This window comes from Anomaloglossus baeobatrachus, chromosome 4, assembly GCF_048569485.1.
Source record: "Anomaloglossus baeobatrachus isolate aAnoBae1 chromosome 4, aAnoBae1.hap1, whole genome shotgun sequence".
Lineage (NCBI taxonomy): Eukaryota > Metazoa > Chordata > Amphibia > Anura > Aromobatidae > Anomaloglossus > Anomaloglossus baeobatrachus.
Genome location: NC_134356.1, coordinates 696334171 through 696361074, shown reverse-complemented (window position 1 = coordinate 696361074; position 26904 = coordinate 696334171). Strand labels below are relative to the sequence as shown.

At 44.1% G+C, this 26904-nt stretch overlaps 1 protein-coding gene and 1 pseudogene across 1 annotated transcript; both read left to right on the top strand.

Annotated features, from left to right (window-relative positions):
• Positions 1 to 3307: 3307 nt before the first annotated feature.
• On the top strand, positions 3308 to 4294 carry LOC142303020 (olfactory receptor 11L1-like). The gene has a single exon (XM_075344121.1). It carries the CDS (start codon positions 3308 to 3310, stop codon positions 4292 to 4294), a length of 987 nt encoding a protein of 328 aa, XP_075200236.1.
• Positions 4295 to 4509: 215 nt separating this feature from the next.
• LOC142303019 (olfactory receptor 11L1-like) lies at positions 4510 to 26386 on the top strand (annotated as a pseudogene).
• The last annotated feature ends 518 nt before the right edge of the window (positions 26387 to 26904 follow it).

Sequence of the window (26904 nt, the reverse complement as noted above, 5' to 3'; positions counted from 1 at the left end):
CCAGACCCCAAACAATTACAGTTGGCAAGTCACGATGGTGGATGGCCTCTCACACAGAGATCTGCGTTGCTGTCAGGTTCCTCTCTATTCCAGCAGCATTGCACTATATATCTCACACACAGATCGGGTACCAGTATCACTCCGCATGAGTGTCCAGTCCCCAGGGGGAGCCAATCACTGTGGAACGCAGGGGAACCTGATAGGAAAGCAGGTGTGTAAGTGAGAGCCCATTCATTTGTCAACTGTAATTGTTTGGAGCCTGATAAGTGTAATTCTTTTAGAATCTGTTTGGGCTTTTTGGGGTAAACTTAGCACTACGTAGAGAAGAATACATTTAAGCAGGTAAATATGGTCTGTAACCACCACTATAGAACTGGCTGTGCACCATGAGAATAGCGGATCAGAGAAGAAAGTGAGCATCTGAACCAAAAATAGGATTAACACAAAATGTTAATGTTCCAGAATGTTATCACATGATTATATTAGAATATATGTTATTTTTCTGTTCAAGAATAAATGTGGATTGTTGTTCATGGGAAAATATAAAACATCACCTGAAAATAAGTCCTAGCTCATATTTTGGAACAAAAAAAAAAGTAATATTAGACTCTGTCTTATTTTCGGGGACCCATGGTACCAACTCAACAACTGGGTTCTACTGTCAGTCATGGTGCAAGCCGCCGCACTGAGCAGGTCGCAGGGGTATTCAGCTTTTCATCCTTTCATTTCTTAATGCTGTGATGACTGATTTATTAATCAGGTTAAGAGGTCATATGATTTTAGGAAATAATTGATCGTTTCCTGTATTATACGTATGAAGATGAATTTTTAATGCTCACCGCTGCTGTTGAGATGTGATTGGGAGTTGACGTGGACCTATTGAACCCCTGGTGGGGACCCAGACTTAGCCATTAGTAGGAGGGGCTTAACTAAGCACCTACCATGAGGCAGACGCTAGGCACCTCTCCCAGGGCAGTGACCGGGATTATGGCAGCTGTCCCCGAGGACAGGAGACGGATTCAGGTATGGACTCAGGTGGAGGCAAGTACAGGCGTGATAGCTGAGGCAGACAGGAAAGTGGGTACAGACTGGTATGGTGGGCACAGTAGGGACAGATAGGTATGGGAAGGCGGACTCAGGTATAGGTAAAGAGTACAGGAGCACAGGACCTGATAAGTAGCAAGATACAATTAGAAAATAAAGTAGAATTACCACTCCTCTTATGGATCCACAGATACTGGGAGAGCTCGGAACATGTATTTTAAAGGATTTGAATAATATAATACATTTTTGGATATTACTATATACAAACTATTCACACAATGTGCTATTTCTCTTCATTGGAGAGTAGTCACCAGTAATCCTATAAGATACAGACTTGGTATATACTGTACCTCTTACTTTGTCCATAACTTGGATGTGATCCAATAAGACTATAGTCCATTATAACTACAGCCCATGTAGGTGCACAGGGCTAATGGACAACACCCATAGGTATACATAAACTAATAGGTTTCTCATGTGACACTGTAAATTGGCCAATATTCTGATCTTTGATAGGCATATTTATGGTATTATAGTGATGGCCCTTTGAATATATACTATATATATATATATATATATTTATATATATATATATATATAAATATATATATATATATATTGGCCATTAACAGTGCAACATTGGATTATGATATTAGTGTGTCACTAGTGCACATCTAGCCCATATTGCAGTGCTAGATGAGTGTATTAATTATATATCATGATTGTTGTTACTATAGACTATCTGTGATGCCGTTATATCTGTAAGGTGATTGCATTGCACCCTCTTGTGCCATATCATTGCTATCATTGCAGTCATACCAGGAACTCTTGTTTTGTGTTTATTGCTTTAATTCACGTGGTCTGTTCACCTTCTGATCAATAAATAAATACATGTTATCACTTGCAATCAGGACGCTTGGTCGTTTTGTCTCTATAATTTAATTTGTTTGTACAGCTATTTATCAGCATTAATGACTAGTTTTAAAAAAAAAAAAATGATGTGGGGGTCTCCTCCAATTTTCATAACCAGTACCGGTACAGCGGCAGCTTTAAGCTGCAACTCAGCTGTCTCTTGGCTGGTTTTTAAAACTAGAGAGGATCCCACACTGATTTTTTTTTAATTATTTGAACAAATAATAGAAAAAAGCATAGGGTCCCAGACATCTTGTGGCTGATATTTTTAGTGTGTGAAGGGACATTTTTTTGGCTCTTCCCAGCCAAAAAATTGCAGCCTGCAGTTGCCATAGAGGTGGCGCATTGATTAGATGCGCCAAATTTGGCGGTGTACTTGGCTCTTCTCATTGCTCTGGTGCGGAGGCAAATGGAGTAATATATGGGGTCGATGCCAGATGTGAATTGCCAACTGACAATAAGCTCTCGTATTAGTAATGAGTGGGCATCTCTCAGACTCCCCCATTACTAATCCAGAAGAAATTTAAAACATCTTTTTATTTGAACAAAGACTCTCAATTACAGCACTCGTTCATCTATTTATTTAAAAGGTATATAAAAATAAAGTCATTTGTAATCCATAGCAATGTAACACGATGATCCCCGAATCTAAAAGACATGAAAACAGATAATGACTAAAGAAATAAAAATGATAAATAATAAACCCTAAAATATCAGCCCCCAGTTGACCCTATGCCAATTTTTTTTTAATTATGTGTTCAAATAATTAAAAAAAACAGAGTGGGATCCCCTCTATTTTTCAAAACCTGCAAAGGGACAGCTGAAAGCTCACAAATGTCACACGTATGTCAAATGGACGTGTCACGTGGACATACGGACAGCACATGGATGACACACGGATGACACAAACGATCACACTGATGGCCATATGGATGGCCAAAACGGACCATGCAACAATGCTTTTTTAAACAGATGTCTGAAGGGGGCCTTAGACCATTTTTCTACAATATTGCTACAGAATCTTTTTTTTACTTGACTTTCAATGTTATCAATTGTGTAACAATGTCATTTAACCAATTTGAGTCTCTGAGTAAAACACAATAAATTCTAATATTAAATAAATAATAATATAATTATATAATAATATAAATAATAATAACTGCTAATAACTGCTAATAACTAATAATAATAATAATAATAATAATAATAAAAATAATAAGTGAGTAAATCCTTTATATTTATTCTGAATTATTGAATTTCCAAATTAAAATAAATGTACATCCTTTTTGTGCAGGTAAAATTCATCAAGGCCCATCAATTTGATTGAACTGAAAATGTGCAATTAGTTCATATGGAAGATGACATTTATCTGAAAAATACAACCAGCTCGGTGACTATAATATTTCTTTCTGGATTTCAAGAAGTTCATAACTTAAAAGCATTCCTATTCCTAATTTTGCTGGTCATCTACTGTGTGACCGTATGTGGAAACCTCCTGATCATTCTGGTGGTGTCCTCCAGCCGATCACTCCACTCTCCCATGTACTTGTTCCTCACACAACTCTCCTTCTCAGATATTCTCCTCTCTACCACGATCGTACCCAACATGCTCCACATAATTCTATATGAGGGAAGTTCTGTGTCTCTTATCGGATGTTTGACTCGATTTTACTTTTTTTCAATCTCTGGGATGTTAGAAACTCTCATCTTGACCGTGATGTCCTATGACCGGTATCAGGCCATCTGTCACCCTCTACATTACACCTCGGTCATGGACCTAACATTTTGTCTAAGGTCCATTTTGTTGTCTTGGTTGATAATTTTGGTGGTAATATTGGTGATTTCGGTCACCATGAGTTATTTGTGGTTCTGTGGACCAAACATCATTGACCATTTCTTCTGCGATAGGGACCCGATTCTTGAACTTTCCTGCTCAGATACCTTCATAGTAAAAGCAGAAAGTATGTTCTTTATGATACCACTAGCAATCTGCCCCTTTACTGTGATTATTGTCTCATACATCTACATTATCTCCACCATACTGAAGATTCCTTCTACAACGGGGCGGCAGAAGACCTTCTCCACCTGCAGCTCTCACCTGGCCGTTGTGTCTATCTATTATGGATCAACAATTACTATCTACTTATTTCCAAACACGGTTAATGTAAAAAAAATTCTCTCCCTGTTGTACACGGTAGTGACACCACTTCTTAATCCTATAATATACAGTCTAAGTAATAGAGATATCACTCAGGCTTTAATAAACCTCCTGAATAAAATCTCCACCACATTTCTGGTGGGTTGGCAGCTTCCTAAGTTGCCTGTAAGGTACAAATAATTCTAGATATGAAACAGTTTTGATTTTGCGGCAATTTCAGATATGTTTTTAGTTTTTCCTGTTTCTGAGTTTTAATTATTCTTTGTTGTTACACATACTGTAGCTTGATTTAACTCTTCATAGGAGGATATGTAACTTTTTAACAATTTGTATTGAAGATATATTAATGATGATAATATTAACAGTAATAATAATAATAATATTAAGAATTAGTGATGGTCGAAAAGTAAGATATTCGGGTTCAGATTATTTGTGTCGAAAATTTTGTAATATTTGTATATTCCTATCGAATAACGAACATAATGCAAGGAGATCTGGGAGGCTGTAAAAATGCTGCCATGGATGAAAAAGTGCTGAAACTGAATGGGAACAGCATGGGAAATATGTCTGGATGGATCTGTGACTGACAGCTATTTTCTGGAAATAATTTTATCAGAGCATTACTTCACCTTTATGGAGGGAAAATAAAAGCTTCAAAACCAAATCTACATTGCATTTCATAGGAAAAAATGTTCATAAACATTCATTCCTGAATAATGACTTGTATGTTAGGCAAAATAAAATAGAGACAAAAAACTCCTCTCCTTTAGCCTATGTGCTTTTAATCTTGAAAAAAAAGCTCGTGAGATATTAACTAGGGATGAGCGAGTATGCTCGCCGCTACTCTGTGCTTGCCAGAGCATCTCAGTGCTTGTTATACTTGGCGAGCTCCAAGTGAGATGAACCGGTGAGATGCTCAGGTAGATGCTCGGCTCCCACTCCCTTCATGTTTGCGCTGTTTACAGAGTCAGCCCACATGCAGGGATTGGCTGTCACACACTGTAATGGTACAGCCATGTTGGTTGTGGCATTACTGTGATTGTCTGGCTGCACAGCATCATCAGCTCTGTATGACTGGCTGATGGTGCTGTGCTCAGCAGTGTGATCCGAAGTCAGCTAGTGTAGGGGGAAAGGTACTGCTGAGCTGGGACAGATTTAGTGTGTGTCTTTGGTAGTGTAGGTACTAGGTAACATGACGTCACCGCTGCCACCGCTGCCATAGTAACCTACTGAGCGGGTTACTATAGCATCGGTGATCTCCGATCACCTGATTACTTGGGCCGCTATTCAGGAGCCATAGGAGTTAACTCCCTGTTCACCGGCGCCGCTATTCAGCGGCTCATGCAGGAGCCACTGAATAGCGGTGCCGGGAATCAACTGATCGGAGATCACCGTTGCTATAATAACCCGCTCGTTCAGTTACTATGGCAAGGGTGGCAGTGGTGATGTCATCGCCTACTAACCCGCAGTCTCTGCTCACTCATTGAGTGATTACACAGCACGGGGAGCAGAAGCGTTCCCTCCCATGTTTTATGATATAGTAGAGCTGCATGGGTTGAAGAAGACAGAAGACAAGGATCGTGGAGGGGTCAGAGGGAGTACTAAAGATGGAGTCCCCAAGTGTGTCTGTGTATTTATTTCTAATAAAGTATTTTTTTTCTATGTGGTGTCTTTTTTTAACTTTTTATTGGAGATTCTTAATGGCCAGGTAAAACTTGGCCTGACATTAAGAATCTCAGGCTTAATACCAGCTGGTAAACCAAAGCAGGTATTAACCCCTTACTACCCAGGGCCACTGGGAGAGTTAGGTACAGCGCCAGAAGCTGGCGCTTCTATGAATGCAACATTTTCTGGGGCAGCTGCAGACTGCAATTCGCAGTGGAGGGCCCAGAAAGCTTGGGCTACCCTGGCTGCGGCTTCCAATCCCCAGCTGCCTAATTGTACCTGGCTGGACACAAAAATTGGGTGAAGCCCACATCAATTTTTTTCTAATTATTTCATAAAATTCATGAAATAATTAAAAAAGGGCTTCCCTATATTTTTGTTTCCCCGCTGGGTACAAATAGGTAAGTAGGGGTTGGGGGCAGTCCGTACCTGTCTGCTGTACCTGCCTAGCATACAAAAATATGGCGAAGCCCACGTCTTTTTTTTTTTTTTTTAATTTTTTGGAAAAAAAAAACCTAAAAAAGGGCTTCCCTGGATTTTACATTGCCAGTGAAGGTAACACCAAACAGTGGGGGTTAGCTGCCAGTAGCTGCTTGGGTTACCCTTAGCTAGTAATGAAAAGTGCAGCAGGAGCCCACGCATTTTTATTTTTTTTTTGTGTTTGTTATGTGTTTGGGTTTTTTCTTTTATTTTTTAATGACTTTAAAAAAAAAAATTGACATGGGCTTTGCTGTTGTTTTGTATGTACCGGAAGGCAAAGCGATCAGATGTATAAGGTTCAAGGACCTGAATCACATGATATTTCAGCTGATTGTATAAACTGCTTTTAAACAATCAGTTGATGCACTAATAGAAAAACAAACTATACACCTCTGTGCAGACTCCCGTCTGATCGCTCCTAGACCCGCCGGTAATCAGCTGATGCGGTCACCTGACAACCTGACAGCATCAGCTGATCATTTAAACTGACTGGGCGGTAAAAAGCCCTATGTTCACTGCTGGACTTAAATGATCAGCTGATGCTCTCAGGTGACTGCATCAGCTGATCACCGGCAGGTCCCGGAGCAATCAGACATGTCCCGGGAGTCTGCAGACAAGGTGATATTATATTTTTTTCTACTTTTCACTTTCGATTTCGCTTAGCAGTGAATGTACAGGAGAGAGAAGCTGCCGCACATATGCTACTAAGCGAAAGTGCATGTCACACGGGAGGAGGAACACAGGATTCTTCCTCCCCCTAATACAAAGACAACATTGCTCACAGCAGTGACCTGGGACTCAGAAAAGCTTACAGGGGTCTTCGCCATGCTGCTCCCATGTCATTTGAACACTGTTCTCATACATTCGTGACATTTTTAGGCTTTCTGCAGACCGCTGGGGGTGCAGCAGGAAAAATGCTTGAGTTTCCCATAGGTTAACATTGGGCTCGTTGCTTGGGTCGAGCACCCGAGCATTTCAATATGCTTGATCCGAGCATCGAGCACCCGAATATTTTACTGCTCGCTCATCTCTAATATTAACATTTTACTTCTTTATCTGGTGTGTGACATGGTCAGACACCTCCTGTTTAATTTATAAATAGCTGTATTACTCCACTCTAGACTGGATTGTAATTAGGACTGTTTGGCTGTTTATTTCTCCAGCAGGTCTAAAAATGCAGCCAAAAATCTTTCCTTTCAATGACACAAGCTGCCCTAACAGTAACTCCACACACTGTGCACACAATGGCCTCTGCAGAACATTTTTTTTTTGGCCTTCTCCTCTACTATATCAAGTTATCTTGTGGCCCTCAGCCATAATTTTTTAAGAGCCCGCAGGAGCCCCTCATTCTTACATTTGGGAAGGCTCCCTCTCATACATTTGATAGGGCCACATGGTGGCTCGGTGATTATCACTGCAGTTGCTTTACACACTGTGCAAAAAATGGGGTTTTTGTATCCTATTATTTTTTGTTGGGGGGGAACTTCTCCTCCTCCTCCATCACCACCATATAGAAATAATAATCATGTGGCCCTCAACCATAATTTTTGGATGGCAATAAGGCATTCCTCTCTCATACATTTGGCAGGACACACAGGTGACCCTGGGAGGGCCTGGGAGAAATTTTGGAGGGCCCTCAGTCATACATAATTTAATTTTTATTTACATAGCTCCAAACATATTCCCCAGCTATGGCGAGCCCTTCTGTATTCAGGTCAAAATTTGGCATCAAAATTGATGAAATGGTGTCCGCATTCAAAACTGGCTGTCAAATTTTGAACCAACCTCAGGTGGTCCTCAATCATACAATAAGGAGGGTCCTCTCATACATTTGGTAGGGCAGCATGGTGACTAAGTCAATAGCACTAGAGATGAGCGAACCTTTTAAGGCTCGGTTTGCTGACCCCCCCCCCCCCGAACATATACTACATTTGCCAAATCATTCATTGAACCGAACCCGAACCTTTATCGAACCTTTCCGAACCCCAATGCATTCAATAGGAGTCCAAACTTAAGGCAGGGAAAACACCTTTAGGGGGATCGAAAAGTTTCCAAAACAGCAAAAATACGTTTTAAAGTGCAGCACCAATGTTTTTGCATAGCTATTAGCTTCCTAGACTATTGAAATAAGAAATATAGAGGTGGATGAGAGACAGGTGTGGGTCTGGTGCTCCCATACACCTGCCAGTTCAGACAAGAGACAACTTGGAGTCCCATCTTGGAGTCTCAACATTTGAAAACCTTTCAGGCAAACAGCAGTAGTGCAGCATCAATTGTCCTCCTCCCCATAGTGTCCTTGCACAGCAGGGAGATATGGTTCATGCAACACACAGGCTGTGGCCCGGCATTTTAATTTTAAACATGCAGACATGCTTGAGTGACCAGTCTACGTCACTTACTCCAAGAAGACTGGCACGACCCATAAGACAAAACTTTCAGACCCATTTTGTAGTCTCAAAATTCAAAATCCTTTCAGGCAGACAGCAGTAGAGTAGCATCAATTGACCCCCTCCCCATAGGGCCTTAAAAGAGCAGGGGGGTATTGTTCATGCTACACATAGGCTGTGGCCCGGCATTTTAAATTTAAGAATGAAGACATTACTGAGTGGCAGGTATAGGCCTTTTGCTCCCAGAAGACTGGCACAACCCACAAGACACAACTTTGAGACCCATCTTGGGAGTATCGACATTTAAAAACCTTTCAGACAGACATCAGTACCATAGCATCAATTGCCCCCCTCCCCCTAGTGTCTCAGATATGTGGCACACACCTTTCCCTACACTGCACGTACCTGTTCTAAACTATCGCTTTCCAATCTACCTCATCTACCTAGCATTAAACCCCAAGCTAAGCTCACTGTCTAGCAGCACTGGTGGGAGTACCAGCGGCAGCACCTTCCCTAACATTTCACACTCACAATGTGGTGCCAACAGAACATTGTCAGAAATTTATATGCAGAGGGACATGTGACTAAAGCCCGCTACACACGCTTCAATATATCTCACAATCTGTCGTTGGGGTCAAGTTGTAAGTGACGCACATCCGGCATCGTTTGTGAGGTATCTGCGTGTGACATCTACTTGCGATCAGGATTGAACGCAAAACCGTTGATCGCAAACACATCGTATCATTCTCTAGAATTGAGCGTTTTGTTGCACGAACCTAGTCAATTGTAACGTGTGACATCCCTCATACGATTTTGGTGTCTGATGCTATGTGCGCAGGTGTGCGCTCTGCACCGCAGCTTAAAAAAGGTCCGCTTCAGAGCGCAGCTGAAAAGCTGCGTTCTGAAGCGCCTCACAATGTCTGTCAGTCACTAATCTCTGTCAGTCGGTCACTATCTCTGTCCCTCACTTTCTGTCCATGTCAGTCTATCCCCCTCTCTCATATACTCACCGATCCCCGATCCCCGGCGCTGCACGGCGTTCACACTGCTCCGGCGGCTTTTACTGTTTTGAAAAAGCCGGCCGCCCATTAAACAATCTCGTATTCCCTGCTTAACCCGCCCACCGGCGCCTATGATTGGTTGCAGTGAGACACGCCCCCACGCTGAGTGACAGGTGTCACACTGCACCCAATCACAGCAGCCGGTGGGCGTGTCTATACTGTGTAGTGAAATAAATAATTAAATAATTAAAAAAAACGGCGTGCGGTTCCCCCCAATTTTAAAACCAGCCAGATAAAGCCATACGGCTGAAGGCTGGTATTCTCAGGATGGGGAGCTCCACGTTATGGGGAGCCCCCCAGCCTAACAATATCAGCCAACAGCCGCCCAGAATTGCCGCATACATTATATGCGACAGTTCTGGGACTGTACCCGGCTCTTCCCGATTTGCCCTGGTGCGTTGGCAAATCGGGGTAATAAGGAGTTATTGGAAGCCCATAGCTGCCAATAAGTCCTAGATTAATCATGTCAGGCGTCTATGAGACACCCTCCATGATTAATCTGTAAATTACAGTAAATAAACACACACACCCGAAAAAATCCTTTATTAGAAATAAAAACACAAACATATACCCTGGTTCACCACTTTAATCAGCCCCAAAAAGCCCTCCATGTCCGGCGGAATCCAGGATGCTCCAGCGTCGCTTCCAGCGCTGCTGCATGGAGGTGACCGGAGCTGCAGCAGACACAGCCGCTCCGGTCACCTCCACACAGCAAATGAAGACAGCCGCGCGATCAGCTGCTGTCACTGAGGTTACCCGCGGCCACTGGATCCAGCGGTGGCCGCGGGTAACCTCAGTGACAGCTCAGCTGATCGCGCTACTCACCGCCGCTCCTATCACCTCCACGCAGCAACTGAGGTGAGTAGCGCGATCAGCTGAGCTGTCACTGAGGTTACCCGCGGCCACCGCTGGATCCAGTGACAGCGGGTAACCTCAGTGACAGCAGCTGATCGCGCGGCTGTCTTCATTACCTGCGTGGAGGTGACCGGAGCGGCTGTGTCTGCTGCAGCTCCGGTCACCTCCATGCAGCAGCGCTGGAAGCGACGCTGGAGCATCCTGGATTCCGCCGGACATGGAGGGCTTTTTGGGGCTGATTAAAGTGGTGAACCAGGGTATATGTTTGTGTTCTTATTTCTAATAAAGGATTTTTCGGGTGTGTGTGTTTATTTACTGTAATTTACAGATTAATCATGGAGGGTGTCTCATAGACGCCTGACATGATTAATCTAGGACTTATTGGCAGCTATGGGCTGCCAATAACTCCTTATTACCCCGATTTGCCAACGCACCAGGGCAAATCGGGAAGAGCCGGGTACAGTCCCAGAACTGTCGCATATAATGTATGCGGCAATTCTGGGCGGCTGTTGGCTGATATTGTTAGGCTGGGAGGCTCCCCATAACGTGGAGCTCCCCATCCTGAGAATACCAGCCTTCAGCCGTATGGCTTTATCTGGCTGGTTTTAAAATTGGGGGGAACCGCACGCCGTTTTTTTTAATTATTTAATTATTTATTTCACTACACAGTATAGACCCGCCCACCGGCTGCTGTGATTGGGTGCAGTGTGACACCTGTCACTCATCGTGGGGGCGTGTCTCACTGTAACCAATCATAGGCGCCGGTGGGCGGGGAAAGCAGGGAATACGAAATTGTTTAATGGGCGGCCGGCTTTTTCAAAACAGTAAAAGCCGCCGGAGCAGTGTGAACGCCGTGCAGCGCCGGGGATCGGGGATCGTGAGTATGAGAGAGGGCTGCTAACTTCAGTAATTTAGGAGATTAGCGGTCACCGGTGAGTTCTTCACTGGTGACCGCTAATCAGGACGCAACACAGACAGAACCGCAGCATGACCGTGAAGTCGGGTGAAGTTCACCCGAGTTCATTCTGATCGTGCGGCTCTGTCTGTGGCTGCTGTCATCTGCCATTCAGATCTGCTACATGGCTGTCTGTGTCTGCTGTTAGCGGCCATGTAGCAGAGCTGAATGGCAGATGACATAGTAAAAACACATCCCTACACATTACACACGCTTGTCAAGTCAATAAATAAAAAAAAAAAAAGGTTCCCAATGCATACGTCACAGAACACATGATCTAAAGGATCGCACATAACATTGATCAATTTAACATAGACTACTAACGCTCGTGTGACAGCAAATGAATGACCAATGTGAAATCTCATAAGATCCCATATGCAACCTGGGCGTGTCACATCGCAAATGCGATTGTACAACTAATTGCAACGTGTAAAGTGGGCTTTAGGCAGCCAAAATTGGCAAACCTTTACCAAACAGATTTGCTCATCTCTAGTTAGCAGTCACTTGATATACTGCACATAAGATGGTATCTGTGGATCCGGTTGTGAATGTCATCCGAGTGGGTGCTGGTGTGGAGCTCCCTCTGGTGGCCAGAAATGGTAATGAAGCTAAGTCTTAATTTGTCACTCAAACAGGTGTTGGTATTAATTGGGAATCCTGGAAGTCCTATTGCTGACCAGCCTAGTGTATACAGAAGAGCAGTTTCTGCTTAGCTGCTGCCGGTGATGAATGTTTGCTTCTGCCTCTGACGATGATTTGGGGTTCGTCCTTCAGTTTCCTCTATTTATCCTGCGCCAGAACTCAATCCAGATAAGTCTGCAGCTTTTCTTTTCCTAATTGCTGGTTTTGCACTTAAAGGTGTTTGTGTTTTTTTGCGATTTTGTTCTGTGTTTGTTTTTTTGTATGTGAGGATCTGGCTCTCTGCCATTTTTGAGAGGGCAGTTCCGTCAGCAAGAAAGGGAGTTTCTACCTGTTTTGATTATTTGCACTTTTGAATATTATTTGTTCTGTGATTTTGTTTCTTCCCATTATAGCTGCAGTTCTAGAGTACCTGATATAGTGGGGGAAAGACCGTGTGGTTGAAGGGCCTTTTTTCTATCAGGAGTTTGGTATTTTTTGCAGGGTTTTTTGCTGGCCGCAATCAGTTATCTTTCCTGTCCTGTTGTATCTAGTAAGTCGGGTCTCACCTTTGCTAATCTATATTTTCTATCTGTGTACTGGGTTTTCTTACATCACCATCGTTACATGTTGGGGGCTTGCTATTCCTTTGGGGACTGCTCCGAGGCAAGTTAGGATTCCTCATTTCTATCTTTGAGGTGTAGCTAGTTTCTCCGGCAGCATTGAGGTGTCTAGGTGTGTTAGGAACATCCCACTGCTACTTCTAGTGTTGTCCAATAGATAGGAGATTGTCATCAGCTTAGTTTCCAACTACTCTTGTGGTTTTTGTTTTTTCCTGATTAATGGAATTTTTTGTGTTCGTCCACGGTTACCAGTTCATAACAGTATCACCGGCCACACAAAAAAAAGGTACTCAAAAGAAGGAATTTTTTTTATTCTGTATATTTTTCCTCCTATTCTTTGGGTTCTGTGGAAGATCTTTTTCTGGCATGGATATTAACCAGTTGTCTGATCGTGTTGAGCATCTTGCTTCTGAGGTTCAGGGTATATCGGCTTATCTTAGACAGACTTCTGTTGTAGAACCTAAAATTCCAGCTCCTGAATTGTTTTCGGGGAATAGGTCTAAATTCCTGAACTTTAAAAATAATAGTACATTGTTTTTTGCCCTAAGACCTAAGTCCTCAGAGAGTCCCGTGCAGCAGGTTAGGATTATCATCTCCTTGTTGCGCGGTGACCCTCAGGACTAGGCCTTTTCCTTGGTTCAAGTTGAACCGATTCTTGGTGATGTGGATTCCTTTTTTGAGGCCCTGGGATTGTTGTGTGACAAACCTAATGTTGTGGATCAGGCTGAGAAGGCCTTGATGTCATTGATCCAGGTTCAGGATACCGCTGACATTTTTTGCCAGAGATTCAGAAAGTGGGCGGTCCTTACCAAATGGAATTATGATGCTCCTGCGACACTTTTTTGGAAGGGTCTTGTGGATACTGTGAAAGATGTTATGGTGGGATTTCCTATCCCTTTGGATCTCGATGTGTCTATGACCTTAGCCATTCAAATTGATAGACATTTACGTGAGCGCAAAACGATACATGCAAATGTATTGCTTGCGGAACAGTCTTCAGAGTCTATGCAGTGTGATAGGGTTCTCTCTAATGCTGAGCGGCAGGATTTTAGATGGAGAAACAAATTGTGTTTCTATTGTGGAGATTCTTCTCACACTAGCTCTGTCTGCCCTAAACGAGAAAAGAGATTTGCTCATTCATTTACTGTGGGTACTGTGCAACCTAAATTTCTTTTGTCAGTCTTTTTAATTTGCTCGTTATCTCGTTTTCTGCTATGGCTTTTCTTAATTTAGGGGCCACAGTGAACTTAAGGGATTTTGGGTTTGCTAAAAGTTGTGGCTTTCCCATGGTTCCTTTGCAAACTCCTATTCCTTTAAGGGGCATTAATGCTACTTACTCCCTTAGCTGAGAATAAACCCCAATTTTGGACTCAGGTGACTATGAGGGTTGCACCAGCTCATCAGGAGGATTGTAAATTTTTGGTACTACACAACTTGCATGATATTTTGGTGCTGGGATTCCCTTGGCTGCAGACCCATAATCCAGTTCTAGATTGGAGATCCTTATCTGTTGTTAGTTGGGGTTGTCAATGTGTGCATAATGACCTTTCTGTGTTGTCTATTTCTGCTCAGACACATGATGTACCTGAATATTTGTCAGACTTCCTTGACGTGTTCAATGAGACTGGATCTGATTCCTTGCCTTCCATAGGGAGTGTGATTGTGCCATTAACTTAATGCCAGGTTGCAAATTTTCTAAGGAACGGATCAATTTGTCTGTGCCCAAACATGATGCTATGAGAACCTATATTAAGGAGTTATTGGAAAAAGGTCATATTAGACCGCCATCTTCACCCCTGGGTGCCATTTTTTTTTGTGTCCAAGAAGGATGGGTCGTTGAGACCTTGTATTGACTATTGCCTCCTTATAAAATCACTGTTAAATATAAGTATCCTTTTTCCCTGATGTCAGATCTGTTTTCCAGAGTTAAGGGGGCTAAATGGTTTATTACACTTGATCTTAAGGGGGCATACAGTCTCATTCGAATTAAGGAGCGTGATGAATGGAAGACTGCTGTTAATACACCTGAGGGGCATTTTGAGTACCTAGGGATGCCTTTTGGGCTCATTAATGCCCCCTCCATCTTCCAGTCATTCATAAATGATATTTTCTGGGAACTAATTGGTAAATTTCTGATCATCTATTTGGATGATATTTTGTTTTTTTCTGATGATTGGGACTCTCATTTTGAGCAAGTTTGGACTGTTTTTCAGGTACTTAAGAACAATTCATTGGACGTTAAGGGGTTAAAATGTCTCTTTGGCGTGCAGAAAATGTTCTTTATTGGGGTTTATTTTGTCCCCGTCTTCTATTGAAATGGATCCGGTCAAGGTTCAGGCCATTCATGACTGGGTTCAGCCAACCTCTTTGAAATCCCTTCAGAAATTTTTGGGTTTTGCAAATTTCTACCGTAAATTTACAGGCAATTTTTCTAGTATTGTTAAGCCTTTAACGGATTTGACCAAAAAGGAGCTGTTGTTAAGAATTGGACCCCAGAGGCCATTATGGCCTTCCAGGAGCTTAAAAAGAGGATCACTTCTGTCCCAGTCTTGAAGCAACCTGATGTTTCTCTTCCGTTTCAAGTGGAGATAGATGCATCAGAGATTGGAGCAGGTGCTGTTTTGACTCAAAGAGATCCTATAACTTCCAAACTAAAGCCTTGCGCCTTCTTCTCTCGGAAATTTTCTCCTTCTGAACGAAATTATGATGTGGGTAATCGGGAATTATTGGCAATGAAGTGGGCTTTTGAAGAATGCAGACATTGCTTGGAGGGGACGAGACATCAAATTGTGGTGCTCACTCATCATAAGAATCTGACCTATCTTGAATCTGCCAAGAGACTGAATCCCAAGCAGGCCAGGTGGGCTCTATTTTTTACGCGTTTTGATTTTGTGGTCTCTTTTCTACTGGGCACCAAGAATATTAAAGCAGATGCCCTCTCGAGAATTTTCTTTGCTGATTCTCTTGATGTTACTGAGCCATCTACCATCCTGAGTGAAGGTGTGGTCCTCTCTGCCATTTTGCCCGATTTAATGTTAGCACTTGAGAGGTTTCAGGGGGGCAAACCACACTGCACTTGCACTTGGCAAGGCTTTATGACCAACAGAGGAGAGCATTAGCTGAATTGCAGATACAGAATAATAATGATAATAATTTTTATTTATAGCGTCATATGGGCTGTCATAAAATGTTTGCATGGCCCATGAGTGCACGTGGCCTTCACTCATACACTTGGGAGGACCCTCATATGGGCCTCTACCAGAAATTTGGGATGGTCTTTTCTCACTCCTACATTTCGGAGGGCTCACAGGTGGTCCTCCACTAGAAATTTAAAAGGGCCGTTACTCATACATTTGGGAGTGCCCTCACTCCTATACATTTGGGAGGAATCCTTAACTTGAGTTTGTATACTGGATGTATTTAGTAAAGACTTGATTTTTTTATCATTATCCCTCCCAACACCCGGGCCAGTGTCAGTAAAATTGAGCTCAGAATCTACAGATTAATTTAGGATCTGTAAACAATAAATACAGTCTAAATTCCCCAATGTGTCATCCCTCTCTGTGTGTTGCATTCAGGGCCTGTTTGTTACAGCCGAGTTTAACTAGTGTCAGTAAAATGGATGAAAGAAGCAAGAGATTACTTTAGGCATACCTCCCAACTTTTAAAGAAGGAAAAGAGGGACAAAGTTTGCGGCGCGCGTAGCGCGCCGCGGCAAATTTTTAGGCCACGCCCCCTAACCACACCCATTTCACAGTCACGCCCATATCCACACCCATTCAGCACAAACACGCAGGCAGCCGGCGGGCCTCCAGCACGGACACGCAGGCAGCCGGCGGGCCTCCAGCACGGACACGCAAGCAGCCGGCGGGCCTCCAGCACGGACACGCAGGCAGCCGGCGGGCCTCCAGCACGGACACGCAGGCAGCCACAGTGAGGCGGCCGGTCGCCTTCACAGACAGGCGGCCGGCCGCCTTCACAGACAGGCGGCGGGCCGCCCGCACAGACAGGCGGCGGGGGGCGCCCGCACAGACAGGCGGCAGGGGGGCGCCCGCACAGACAGGCGGCAGGGGGGCGCCCGCACAGACAGGCGGCAGGGGGGCGCCCGCACAGACAGGCGGCAGGGGGGCGCCCGCACAGACAGGCGGCAGGGGGGCGCCCGCACAGACAGGCGGCAGGGGGGCGCCCGCACAGACAGGCGGCAGGGGGGCGCCCGCACAGACAGGCGGCAGGGGGGCGCCCGCACAGACAGGCGGCGGGGGGTGCCCGCACAGACAGGCGGCGGGGGGCGCCCGCACAGACAGGTGGCGGGGGGCGCCCGCACAGACAGGCGGCAGGGGGGCGCCCGCACAGACAGGCGGCAGGGGGGCGCCCGCACAGACAGGCGGCAGGGGGGCGCCCGCACAGACAGGCGGCAGGGGGGCGCCCGCACAGACAGGCGGCAGGGGGGCGCCCGCACAGACAGGCGGCAGGGGGGCGCCCGCACAGACAGGCGGCAGGGGGGCGCCCGCACAGACAGGCGGCAGGGGGGCGCCCGCACAGACAGGCGGCAGGGGGGCGCCCGCACAGACAGGCGGCAAGGGGGCGCCCGCACAGACAGGCGGCAGGGGGGCGCCCGCACAGACAGGCGGCAAGGGGGCGCCCGCACAGACAGGCGGCAGGGGGGCGCCCGCACAGACAGGCGGCGGGGGGTGCCCGCACAGACAGGCGGCGGGGGGCGCCCGCACAGACAGGTGGCGGGCCGACCGCACAGACAGGCGGCCGGCCGACCGCACAGACAGGCTCCGGCCGGGGGTGAGGGGGGAGGGAGGGAAATCAGCGCTGGGGAGATTAGTTTACTGTACCAGCAGCAGCACAGGCAGCGCTCCTCTCTATGCCACGTCTACTAGGATGGTAGGAGGGAAAAGCAGGGAGGCGGAGAGAGAGTGGGTGGGCGGAGCCCGGGAGCCGGCCGTCCCGCCCGTGGCAACGGGACAAACAACGTAAAGCGTGAAAGTCCCGCTGTATCCGGGACGGTTGGGAGGTATGCAGCATGTTAGAATGTGTACATAAGATCCCGCTGGTGGTGGCCGCAGCTTATAGGCCCCAAATCTGGTGACAGGTTCCCTTTAAAGTGAACCTGTCAGGTGCAATATGCAGTGAGAACCACGGGCAGTTCTGGGTGTATATTGCTAATCCCTGCCTAACCGTCCCTGTATACACTAGCATAGATAAAGAGATCAAGAACAAATATTTTTAAAGATCTTATATCTTATGCTAATGAGCGCGGGGACTAGTCACAAGGGCGTTACTTCACTTGGCTAGTCGGCTCGCATAGCATGTTAGCATGTTATTACGCCCCTGTGTGAGTACTAACACGCTATATGAGCCGACTAGCCAAGTGAAGTAACGCCCTTGGGACTAGTCCCCGCGCTAATTAGCATAAGATATAAGCTCTTTAAAAATACTTTTTCTATAGATGCCTTTATCTATGCTAGTGTATACAGGGACAGTTAGGGAGGGATTAGCAATATATACCCAGAACTGCTCCTGGCTCTGAGTGCAGATTGCACCTGATAGGTTCCCTTTAAAGGGAAACTGTCACCAGAAATTTAGCAAAAAAAATAAAAGATTCCCCTCTGCAGCTCCTGGGATGAATTCTGGAAAGGTTCCTGTTGTTATTGTGCCCCCTTTGAGACCTAAAATAATACTTTATGAAGTCTTACCTTTTTGTATGCAAATCTGTTTTTATGGTCACGGGGGCGGGCTGCCTGGCGTCCGTTATTCCCCCTCCTGCCGTTGTACGCCGTCCCCCATTGCTCATTTCCATACATGAGGACGCCTTCCTCATGTAACTGTCCTCCTGAAGTTTTGTGCATGCCCAGTGCCACTCTCGCGGGCGTAAGCACTGTGCAAAGTGTGAACGCTTTTGAGGTGATTGCGCAGGCGCGAGATTATGGGCGGCGCTGTGATTGTCATCAGCAGCGTCATCCAAGTACCCGCCCATAATCTCATGCCCGCGCTTCCCACTCTGCCTCCACCGTTATGCGCAAGCACTGTCCATATGAACCATGTTACCTATTACCATGGGCGCGAGATTATGGGCGGCGCTGTGATTGTCATCAGCAGCGTCATCCAAGTACCCGCCCATAATCTCGTGCCCGCGCTTCTCACTCTGCCTCCACCGTTATGCGCAAGCACTGGCCATATGAACCACGTTACCTATTACCGTGGGCGCGAGATTATGGGCGGCGCTGTGATTGTCATCAGCAAAGTCATCCAAGTACCCGCCCATAATCTCGTGCCCGCGCTTCTCACTCTGCCTCCACCGTTATGCGCAAGCACTGGCCATATGAACCACGTTACCTATTACCATGGGCGCGAGATTATGGGCGGCACTGTGATTGTCATCAGCAAAGTCATCCAAGTACCCACCCATAATCTCGTGCCCACGCTTCTCACTCTGCCTCCACCGTTATGCGCAAGCACTGGCCATATGAACCACGTTACCTATTACCATGGGCGCGAGATTATGGGCGGCGCTGTGATTGTCATCAGCAAAGTCACCCAAGTACCCGCCCATAATCTCGTGCAAGCAGTAATAGGTAACATGGTTCATATGGCCAGCACTTGCGCATAACGGTGGAGTCAGAGGGAAAAGTGTGGGCACGAGATTATGGGCGGGTACTTGGTTAACGCTGCTGATGACAATCACAGCGCCGCCCATAATCTCGTGCCTGCGCAATCACCTGAAAAAGCGTTCACATGCGCAAAACTTCGGGAGGACAGTTACATGAGGAAGGCGTCCTTGTGTATGTAAATGAGCAATGGGGGACTGCGTAAAGCGGCAGGAGGGGGAATAACGGACGCCAGACAGCCCGCCCCCGTGACCATAAAAACACATTTGCATACAAAAAGGTAAGACTTCATAAAGTATTTTTGTAGGTCTCAAAGGGGGCACAATAACAACAGGAACCTTTCTAGAAGCAGCCCAGGAGCTGCAGAGGGGAATCTTTTATTTTTATTGTGAAATTTCTGCTGACATGTTCCCTTTAACTGGTAGGGCAGCCAGGATAAAGCAGAGCTGAAGCTGTTGGGAAGCTAGGACCCAGCAGCTCTGCTCCACAGGCAGGAGACCACTGATCGGTAATAGAAGCCTGCAGATGTCACTCTGCATAGGTTATTGTCACTGCTATCTGCAGGAGAGAGAAGTGCTGATTGCACGGTCTCCTCAGCTTCCTGACTCCCCGCGTGTCTGCAGCAGTGAGAAGCCGCACACGGGGAGTCAGAGAACAGCTGCAGACAAACGCAGGCTCCGGGACTGGGGGGGGTCGGCTCTGCTGCAGGGGGGGGGGGTCGCTCTGCTGCAGGGGGGTCGCTCTGCTGCAGGGGGTGATTCATACCTCAGCAGCAGTCACAGGAGTAGGTGCGCGCTCGGCTCTGTAATGAATAGAAGGGAGAAACAGCGAGGCGGGGCTACAGTGGGTGGGTGGAGCCGGGACAAACAGCCTCACGGGCGGGACCCGGGATCAAAGGCTCAGAAGAGGGACTGTCCCGCTGTATCCGGGACGGTTGGGAGGTATGCTTTAGGGTCTGTAAAATTAATCTTCAACACCATGTTGTGCATTTGATGTGAGCTTTCTCCAGGATAGGAGCCTTAAGTGTTGGTTTGCTCTAAGCACAATCCCGGTGACTTCTGCCACACCCACAACCAGAGTGATCCACAGCTTCTCGAAAGAAAGAGTGTTTTCTTGGCTATGCTCCTGATGAGAACTAATCTGATTAATCCCCCTACTAGGAAAGAGTGTAAGAGACAGATAAAGGAAGATGGGGAAACCAAAACTCCGACACACTGCAAGCTCACAGGAACAAACAAAGAGAGACTCAGGAAAAAAGTAAGAGCAGGAAGGTAGCAATAAAAAGACAACAAGGATAAACTTCATAACCCCACACTGCAACAAAGTACTGCATATACATCAGATAGTCTTGATAACAACAACTCACCAGACCAGCTTAGATAAACTATAGCTAGCATAGAAAGAAAGATCTAACCAACATATATGGGAGGGAAGCAAATATGATTGGTTCTCCTACAACATGTGATCAAAGGAGATTAACAAGCATACCAGCAGATATTAACTCTTGCAAGCCTGCCTGGGAACTATCAATCTGTTGCTCGACACCTGAGGCAACCTGTGCTGATGACAGACATCAGAAATGTTATCAGCCACAGTGTAAGAATCTGGAGTTTATCTAAAAATAAGGAGCGCTAATAGTGTAGCACCAGATGGACAGTACAGTATATAGAGGATATACACTCACCTAGTATAGTTGTGAAAGTCACAACTACTGATAAGCATGAGATAATGGCGTCTGCTACAGCCCCACTTGGATTAGCGTTCAAAGAGAAGTGTGGAAGGGATTAACGCCGCGCATCAGCCAATATGAAATTGTAGAGTAGTTGATGAAAGATAACGTTCTTTTTATTTCATCAGTCTACGCGTTTCAAGGTCAAATACCTCTTCCTCAGGACCAGTACATCAACAAAGGCGTTTTGTTGATGTACTGGTCCTGAGGAAGAGGTCTTTGACCTCGAAACGCGTAGACTGATGAAATAAAAAGAAAGTTATCTTTCATCAACTACTCTACAGTTTCATATTGGCTGATGCGCGGCGTTAACCCTTTCCACACTTCTCTTTGAACGAGAATCTGGAGTTTGAAAGTTTGAACAGATTTCGCCACTATGACAGTTGGCGATGTTTTTAAAATATTCCATGTGACAATAAACCTCAGACTTTGACTTACATCCTTGCACATATCAAGAGAAAAGCAAAGGTAAGTATTAGTGATGAGCAAGCACCACTATGCATGGCTGCTTTGTACTTGTAACAAGCAGTTGGAGGTTCAGGCGGGCTCCACTCATGTACCTAGTATAATGGAAGTCAATGGGAAACTCAAGCATTTTTCTGGAAGATCATCCCTAGTAAGGAAAAATGTATTTCTAGGTTACTGCACTACACTGGATGTGATATGTACTAAACTAATTTAAAATTCTACAATAAGAAAAGAACCAGTCGGTCAGCTGAAGTTCCCCACCACAACCACCTCCGCATAACTCCTGTAAGGCAGAGTACTTAATTGTTCCTACTTAGCCAGTATTGTGGTTAATTCCCCGGCAAACTCTAGCAAGACGGGGATCAAGCCAAACGAAAAAGTTGTAGATGAAGCTAAATATCCAGTTTTGGAGGACGATTGCAGGCGGGTACCATGTATCATTGATGGTAAGTCACAATTCAAATACATAGTAATAATGAACAATGAGAGTGCATAAATCACGCCAAATAATATAATATAATTTGTACATTTTTTCACCTTTGGCCATTGTTTTTACATAGTCAGGTCATGTTAACAATCTCTATTTAAATTAAATAATTCTGAAGGTGTTTGCTGATTAATGTTATGACCGGTTATTGTAATTCTTTAAAGATTAATTATTTACACAGATTTCTCAGATGGGTTCACTCTTGCATTCCCCATGATGCCACCATGTAGACGATTTACTGTTTGTTTATAAAAGGGATCATAGTCATATGATGACAGAAAGCCTAAAATACACCTCACCAACAAAAACGTAACATTTGGCTATATTTTGGCTTTATTTCTTTCCTGGAATTTTTGGAAGAGTTTATTAATTAAACCTTTAGAATTTTACACTGAATCTGCAATCAGCGATGATTTTCTTCAGGATTTAGTCATGATCAGTGAACAACGGACAAAGATTTCCTGAGTTTTATATTTCTAAATGGGTTTATCCACAAAAAGCAGAAAATGTTCCCATATTCACAACATTTTGCAAAGAGCACAAATTCTTTTTTCTTTCCATCTAAAACCTGACGGCTTTTTCTAACCTCTACTAAGCATTAAACTGTAATGGAATTCTGAATTATAATACATGAGTTAGATATGTTAAGTATGAACACTTAGACACCTTGAAATTCTATTAATTAGATTATTAATGTTCTGCCATGTTTATTGAACTTGGAAAATCATCAAAATCCACTGCTGGCAGCTCCCTCTGCAATTGCCGGTCAATGATGTCCTAGATGTGCTTAATTGGTAGATAAGTCTTTGGATCCTGTGAACTTCAGTAGGACATTCAGCCATACAAGCTGATCCTATTAACATACAGTCTGGCAATGAGTGTTGAAAATAGGTTTTTGGGACACATTGGAGAAGTGACTTTACCTTTAGATCACCACCAAATCAATGTAACCCCGGACTGTGAGTGCACCTAGATGAAGACTAAAGGAGTTTGCCTGTTGTACATTATATAACCCACAACATAACACAGGTGTTAATACTGGTGTTATGATCCCTTATCAAGGACTTTTCATAGTGTTGTCCACATGGTCTCAACATATTATAAAAACGGTAGGTAGGGATCCATCGAATACATCCAGTTACAGGTGTTCTACTGAGCTTATACCTCAGCTCTCAATAGCTATTATGTTGAAAATATCCTAAGACACTTTCACATTCTCTCATGCACGACTCTTCATGGCATTGTCCACATAGCCTCCAGCCCAATGTCTTTTATGATTTCATCCAAGAAAAAATATGCGACTAATTTCTGATGAAGATAGAGCTCGATTTGAGCCTCCTTTCCCATCTTGCTCTGCACAGTATTAGCCTCTGACAATGGTGGCATGAGGTCAATGGATACCTGTACATGAGCGTCTGTCTCATAGCCTAATGTTGTGCAAACATCTTCTGATGGTTTGTGTAGAAACTGGGTGATGTCTGAGGCTCGGATTGAGATTTATAGTTTCCCTTGCAGTACAGAAGGGATCAGTTACTGACAGTCTTTAAATTTGACAAGATGCTTGGTTAACGCCAAAACAATCCTCCATGAGGGAATGTCACACCGTTTCCAGTCTTGGTATTATAGTATGAGTGGGCATAATGTATGGGAGAATGTCATGCGATGTTTGATTCCAAACTCATTAGGTTCCACGGCAGCAACAGGCTCTGTTCACACTGCAGAGTCTGATAAGCAACCTGATAACTCCTAGTTCTTCAGCCAGAACTGGGCGTTGGCTGTTTCATGTGCACTGTTCCTCAGTCATGCAGGAGTTAATTCTTGCTGAGCTTGGTAACTCAGCTAGGAGTTCAGGTTGCTAATTACTAATCTCAGCCTTTCTATATGAGATCCAGGAACCTGCTATTCAGTGATGATAATAGTTCAGCTTTGCTACAGGGAATACTGGTTCCATTATAGTGATCCAGAAACTGGTGATCTGTTGTGTGCTTCTGTGTGGTGTGGTAATATTCCTGCTGATAGGTTATTTTCTCCCTGTGTTTTATTTCCTCCTGGGTTCGTATTGTCTCACCCCTGTGTCTAATTTCAGTGTGCATGTGTTTTGTTTTTTCCTTGTCTGTGGTATTTGTGGGGTTTGCTTCTCTGGTCCTGGCCCTCTCCTGAGGTGGGGGAGAGAGATGTCAGTTCATGGTTTGGACAGGAGTTAGGGTCATGCTGGCAGTCCAGACAAAGCTACCATCAAACCTACCTCTGGGATAAGGGATAGCACATGGTCCCCAGTCTGAGGGTAAGTCTAGAGGTTCCTTCTCCAGTTACCCTTAGACTCCCGTAACAGAGCATGGCTCCTCTAATCATTCATTCCATGGACACTATCAGCTTGACATTACATTGATTTAGTGATATAGCAATTACTCCAAAGTGTGCCATGAACCATTTATTACCAAGGCCATGCCAGGCTATTTTTGGTTCGGGCGACAGTAAACAGTCTTCATGGACTAAATGTATACCATGGTCACAGCATCTCCAGACTTGTCTCCCATTGTGCACATCTGGGACACAATTGGTTGGCAATTACAAAGTACGCCAGTAGTAGATCTTGATGATATACATTTTCAAATGCATTTAGCATGGAAGAACATTCCTCAAATAATCATTAATAACTTAATTCTGAATGAATCTTGATGTTTGATAATGTTGTTTCCAAGTTTTCCTTATATGCAGATACATAATATGTCTATTCCTCCTATAGGTCCAATAATTCCATTTCTTTCCTTCTTTGGTTTTGCAATTTCAATGTTAAGAAGTTTATATTACAAATGTCTACTGTTATGAAAACCACCAGCTCAAAAACTGGGCTTCTACTGCAAGTCATGGTGCAAGCCACCCCAACTGAGAAGGTCCCAGGGATATTCAGTTCTTCATCCCTTCACTTCTTCATGCTGTGATGACTGATTTATTCAACAAGTTAAGAAGAGGTCGTATGATTTTATGGACTAATTGACGTTTTCCAGCATTAGACTCCTGAAGATGAATTTTTGGTCCAGGGATGTATTTTGCTTCACATACTTGGAGCTAAAAAAATTTTTTTTTGCTTGATAAGAAGAATTTTCATCTACCTCATAGAAGATGTTTCCGAATTATCGCTATAGAATATTTTGCTTGATTTGAGGCTTCAATCCTATTTACTGTCATTTTACCAATTTGAGTCTCTGAGGAAAAACAATTTAAACAATAATTATAATAAGTGAATACATTCTTCATGTGTTATTCTAAATTATTGCATTTACATATTAAAAGTACATTTATATCTCAATTATGTAGGTAAAATTAATCAGAACCCATCAATTTGATTGAATTGAAATTGTGCAATTAGTTCATATGGAAGATGAAAATTGTATGGAAAATATAACCAGCTCGGTGACTATAATATTTCTCTCCGGATTTCAGGAATTTCACAACTGAAGAATATTCTTATTTGTTGCTTTGCTGGTCATCTACTGTGTGACCGTATGTGCAATCATTCGGGTGGTGTCCTCCAGCCGATCGCTCCACTCTCCTATGTTCTTCTTCCTCACACAACTCTCCTTCTCAGATATTCTCCACTCCACCACCATCGTACCCAACATGCTCCATATAGTTTTGTATGAGGGAAGAGCTGTGTCTCTTAACGGATGTTTGGCACAATATTACTTTTTTTCGATCTCAGACATCTTGGAAACTCTCATCTTGACCGTTATCAGGCCATCTGTCACCCTCTACATTACACCTTGGTCATGGACCTCACATTTTGTCTAAGGTCCATTTTGCTGTTTTGGTTGATCATTTTGGTAGTAATATTGATCATTTCAGTGACGATGAGTTATTTGTGGTTCTGTGGACCAAACATCATTGACCATTTCTTCTGTGATAGGGACCCGATTCTTGAACTCTCCTGCTCAGATATCTCGATAATAAAAGAAGAAACTATGTTCTTTATGATACCACTAACAATCTGCCCATTTTCTGTGATTATTTTCTCCTACATCTACATTATCTCCACCATACTGAAGATTTCATCTACGATGGGGCGGCAGAAGACCTTCTCCACCTGCAGCTCTCACCTGGCCGTCGTGTCTACCTATTATTGATCAACAATTACTATCTACTTATTTCCCAACACAGTAAATGCAAAAAAAATTCTCTCTCTCTGTTGTACACGGTAGTGACACCACTTCTTAATCCTATAATATACAGTCTTAGTAATAGAGATCTCACTCAGGCTTTAATAAACCTCCTGAATAAAATCTCCAACCCATTTCTGGTGGGTTGGCAGCTTCCTAGTTGCCTGTAAGGTACAAATAATTCTAGATATGAAACAGTTTGGATTATTTCAGATATTTTTAGTTTTTTATGTTTCTGTGTTTTAGTTTGCTTTGTTATATGTAGCTTTATTAACTTTTCATAGGAGCATATGTGACTATATTTTACAATTTGTATTAAAGATATGGTAATAATAATAATAATAATAATAATAAAAAACAACAATATTATTAATGTAACATTGTATCTGGTTTATTAGGCTATTTTTATGTTATTTTAGTCTTTGGCCGAAAAAAAAATTGCAGCCTGCTGAGAGTGAATGTGTAAATCAGATGAGACCCACCTATTCAAGTCAATGGGTGTGAGAAAAAAATCAGACACCACACGGGCCATTCTAGTGTCATGCCTTTTTATGGTTAGATTATTATTTTGTAGTACAGAACACTGTAAAAGGTCCTGTAAATGATGTCAAGTGAATAATGGCTGCTGAGAAAAAAAAACGGATTGTACATGGACAGCACAAGGACAGCACAAAAAAAGCACATAGAT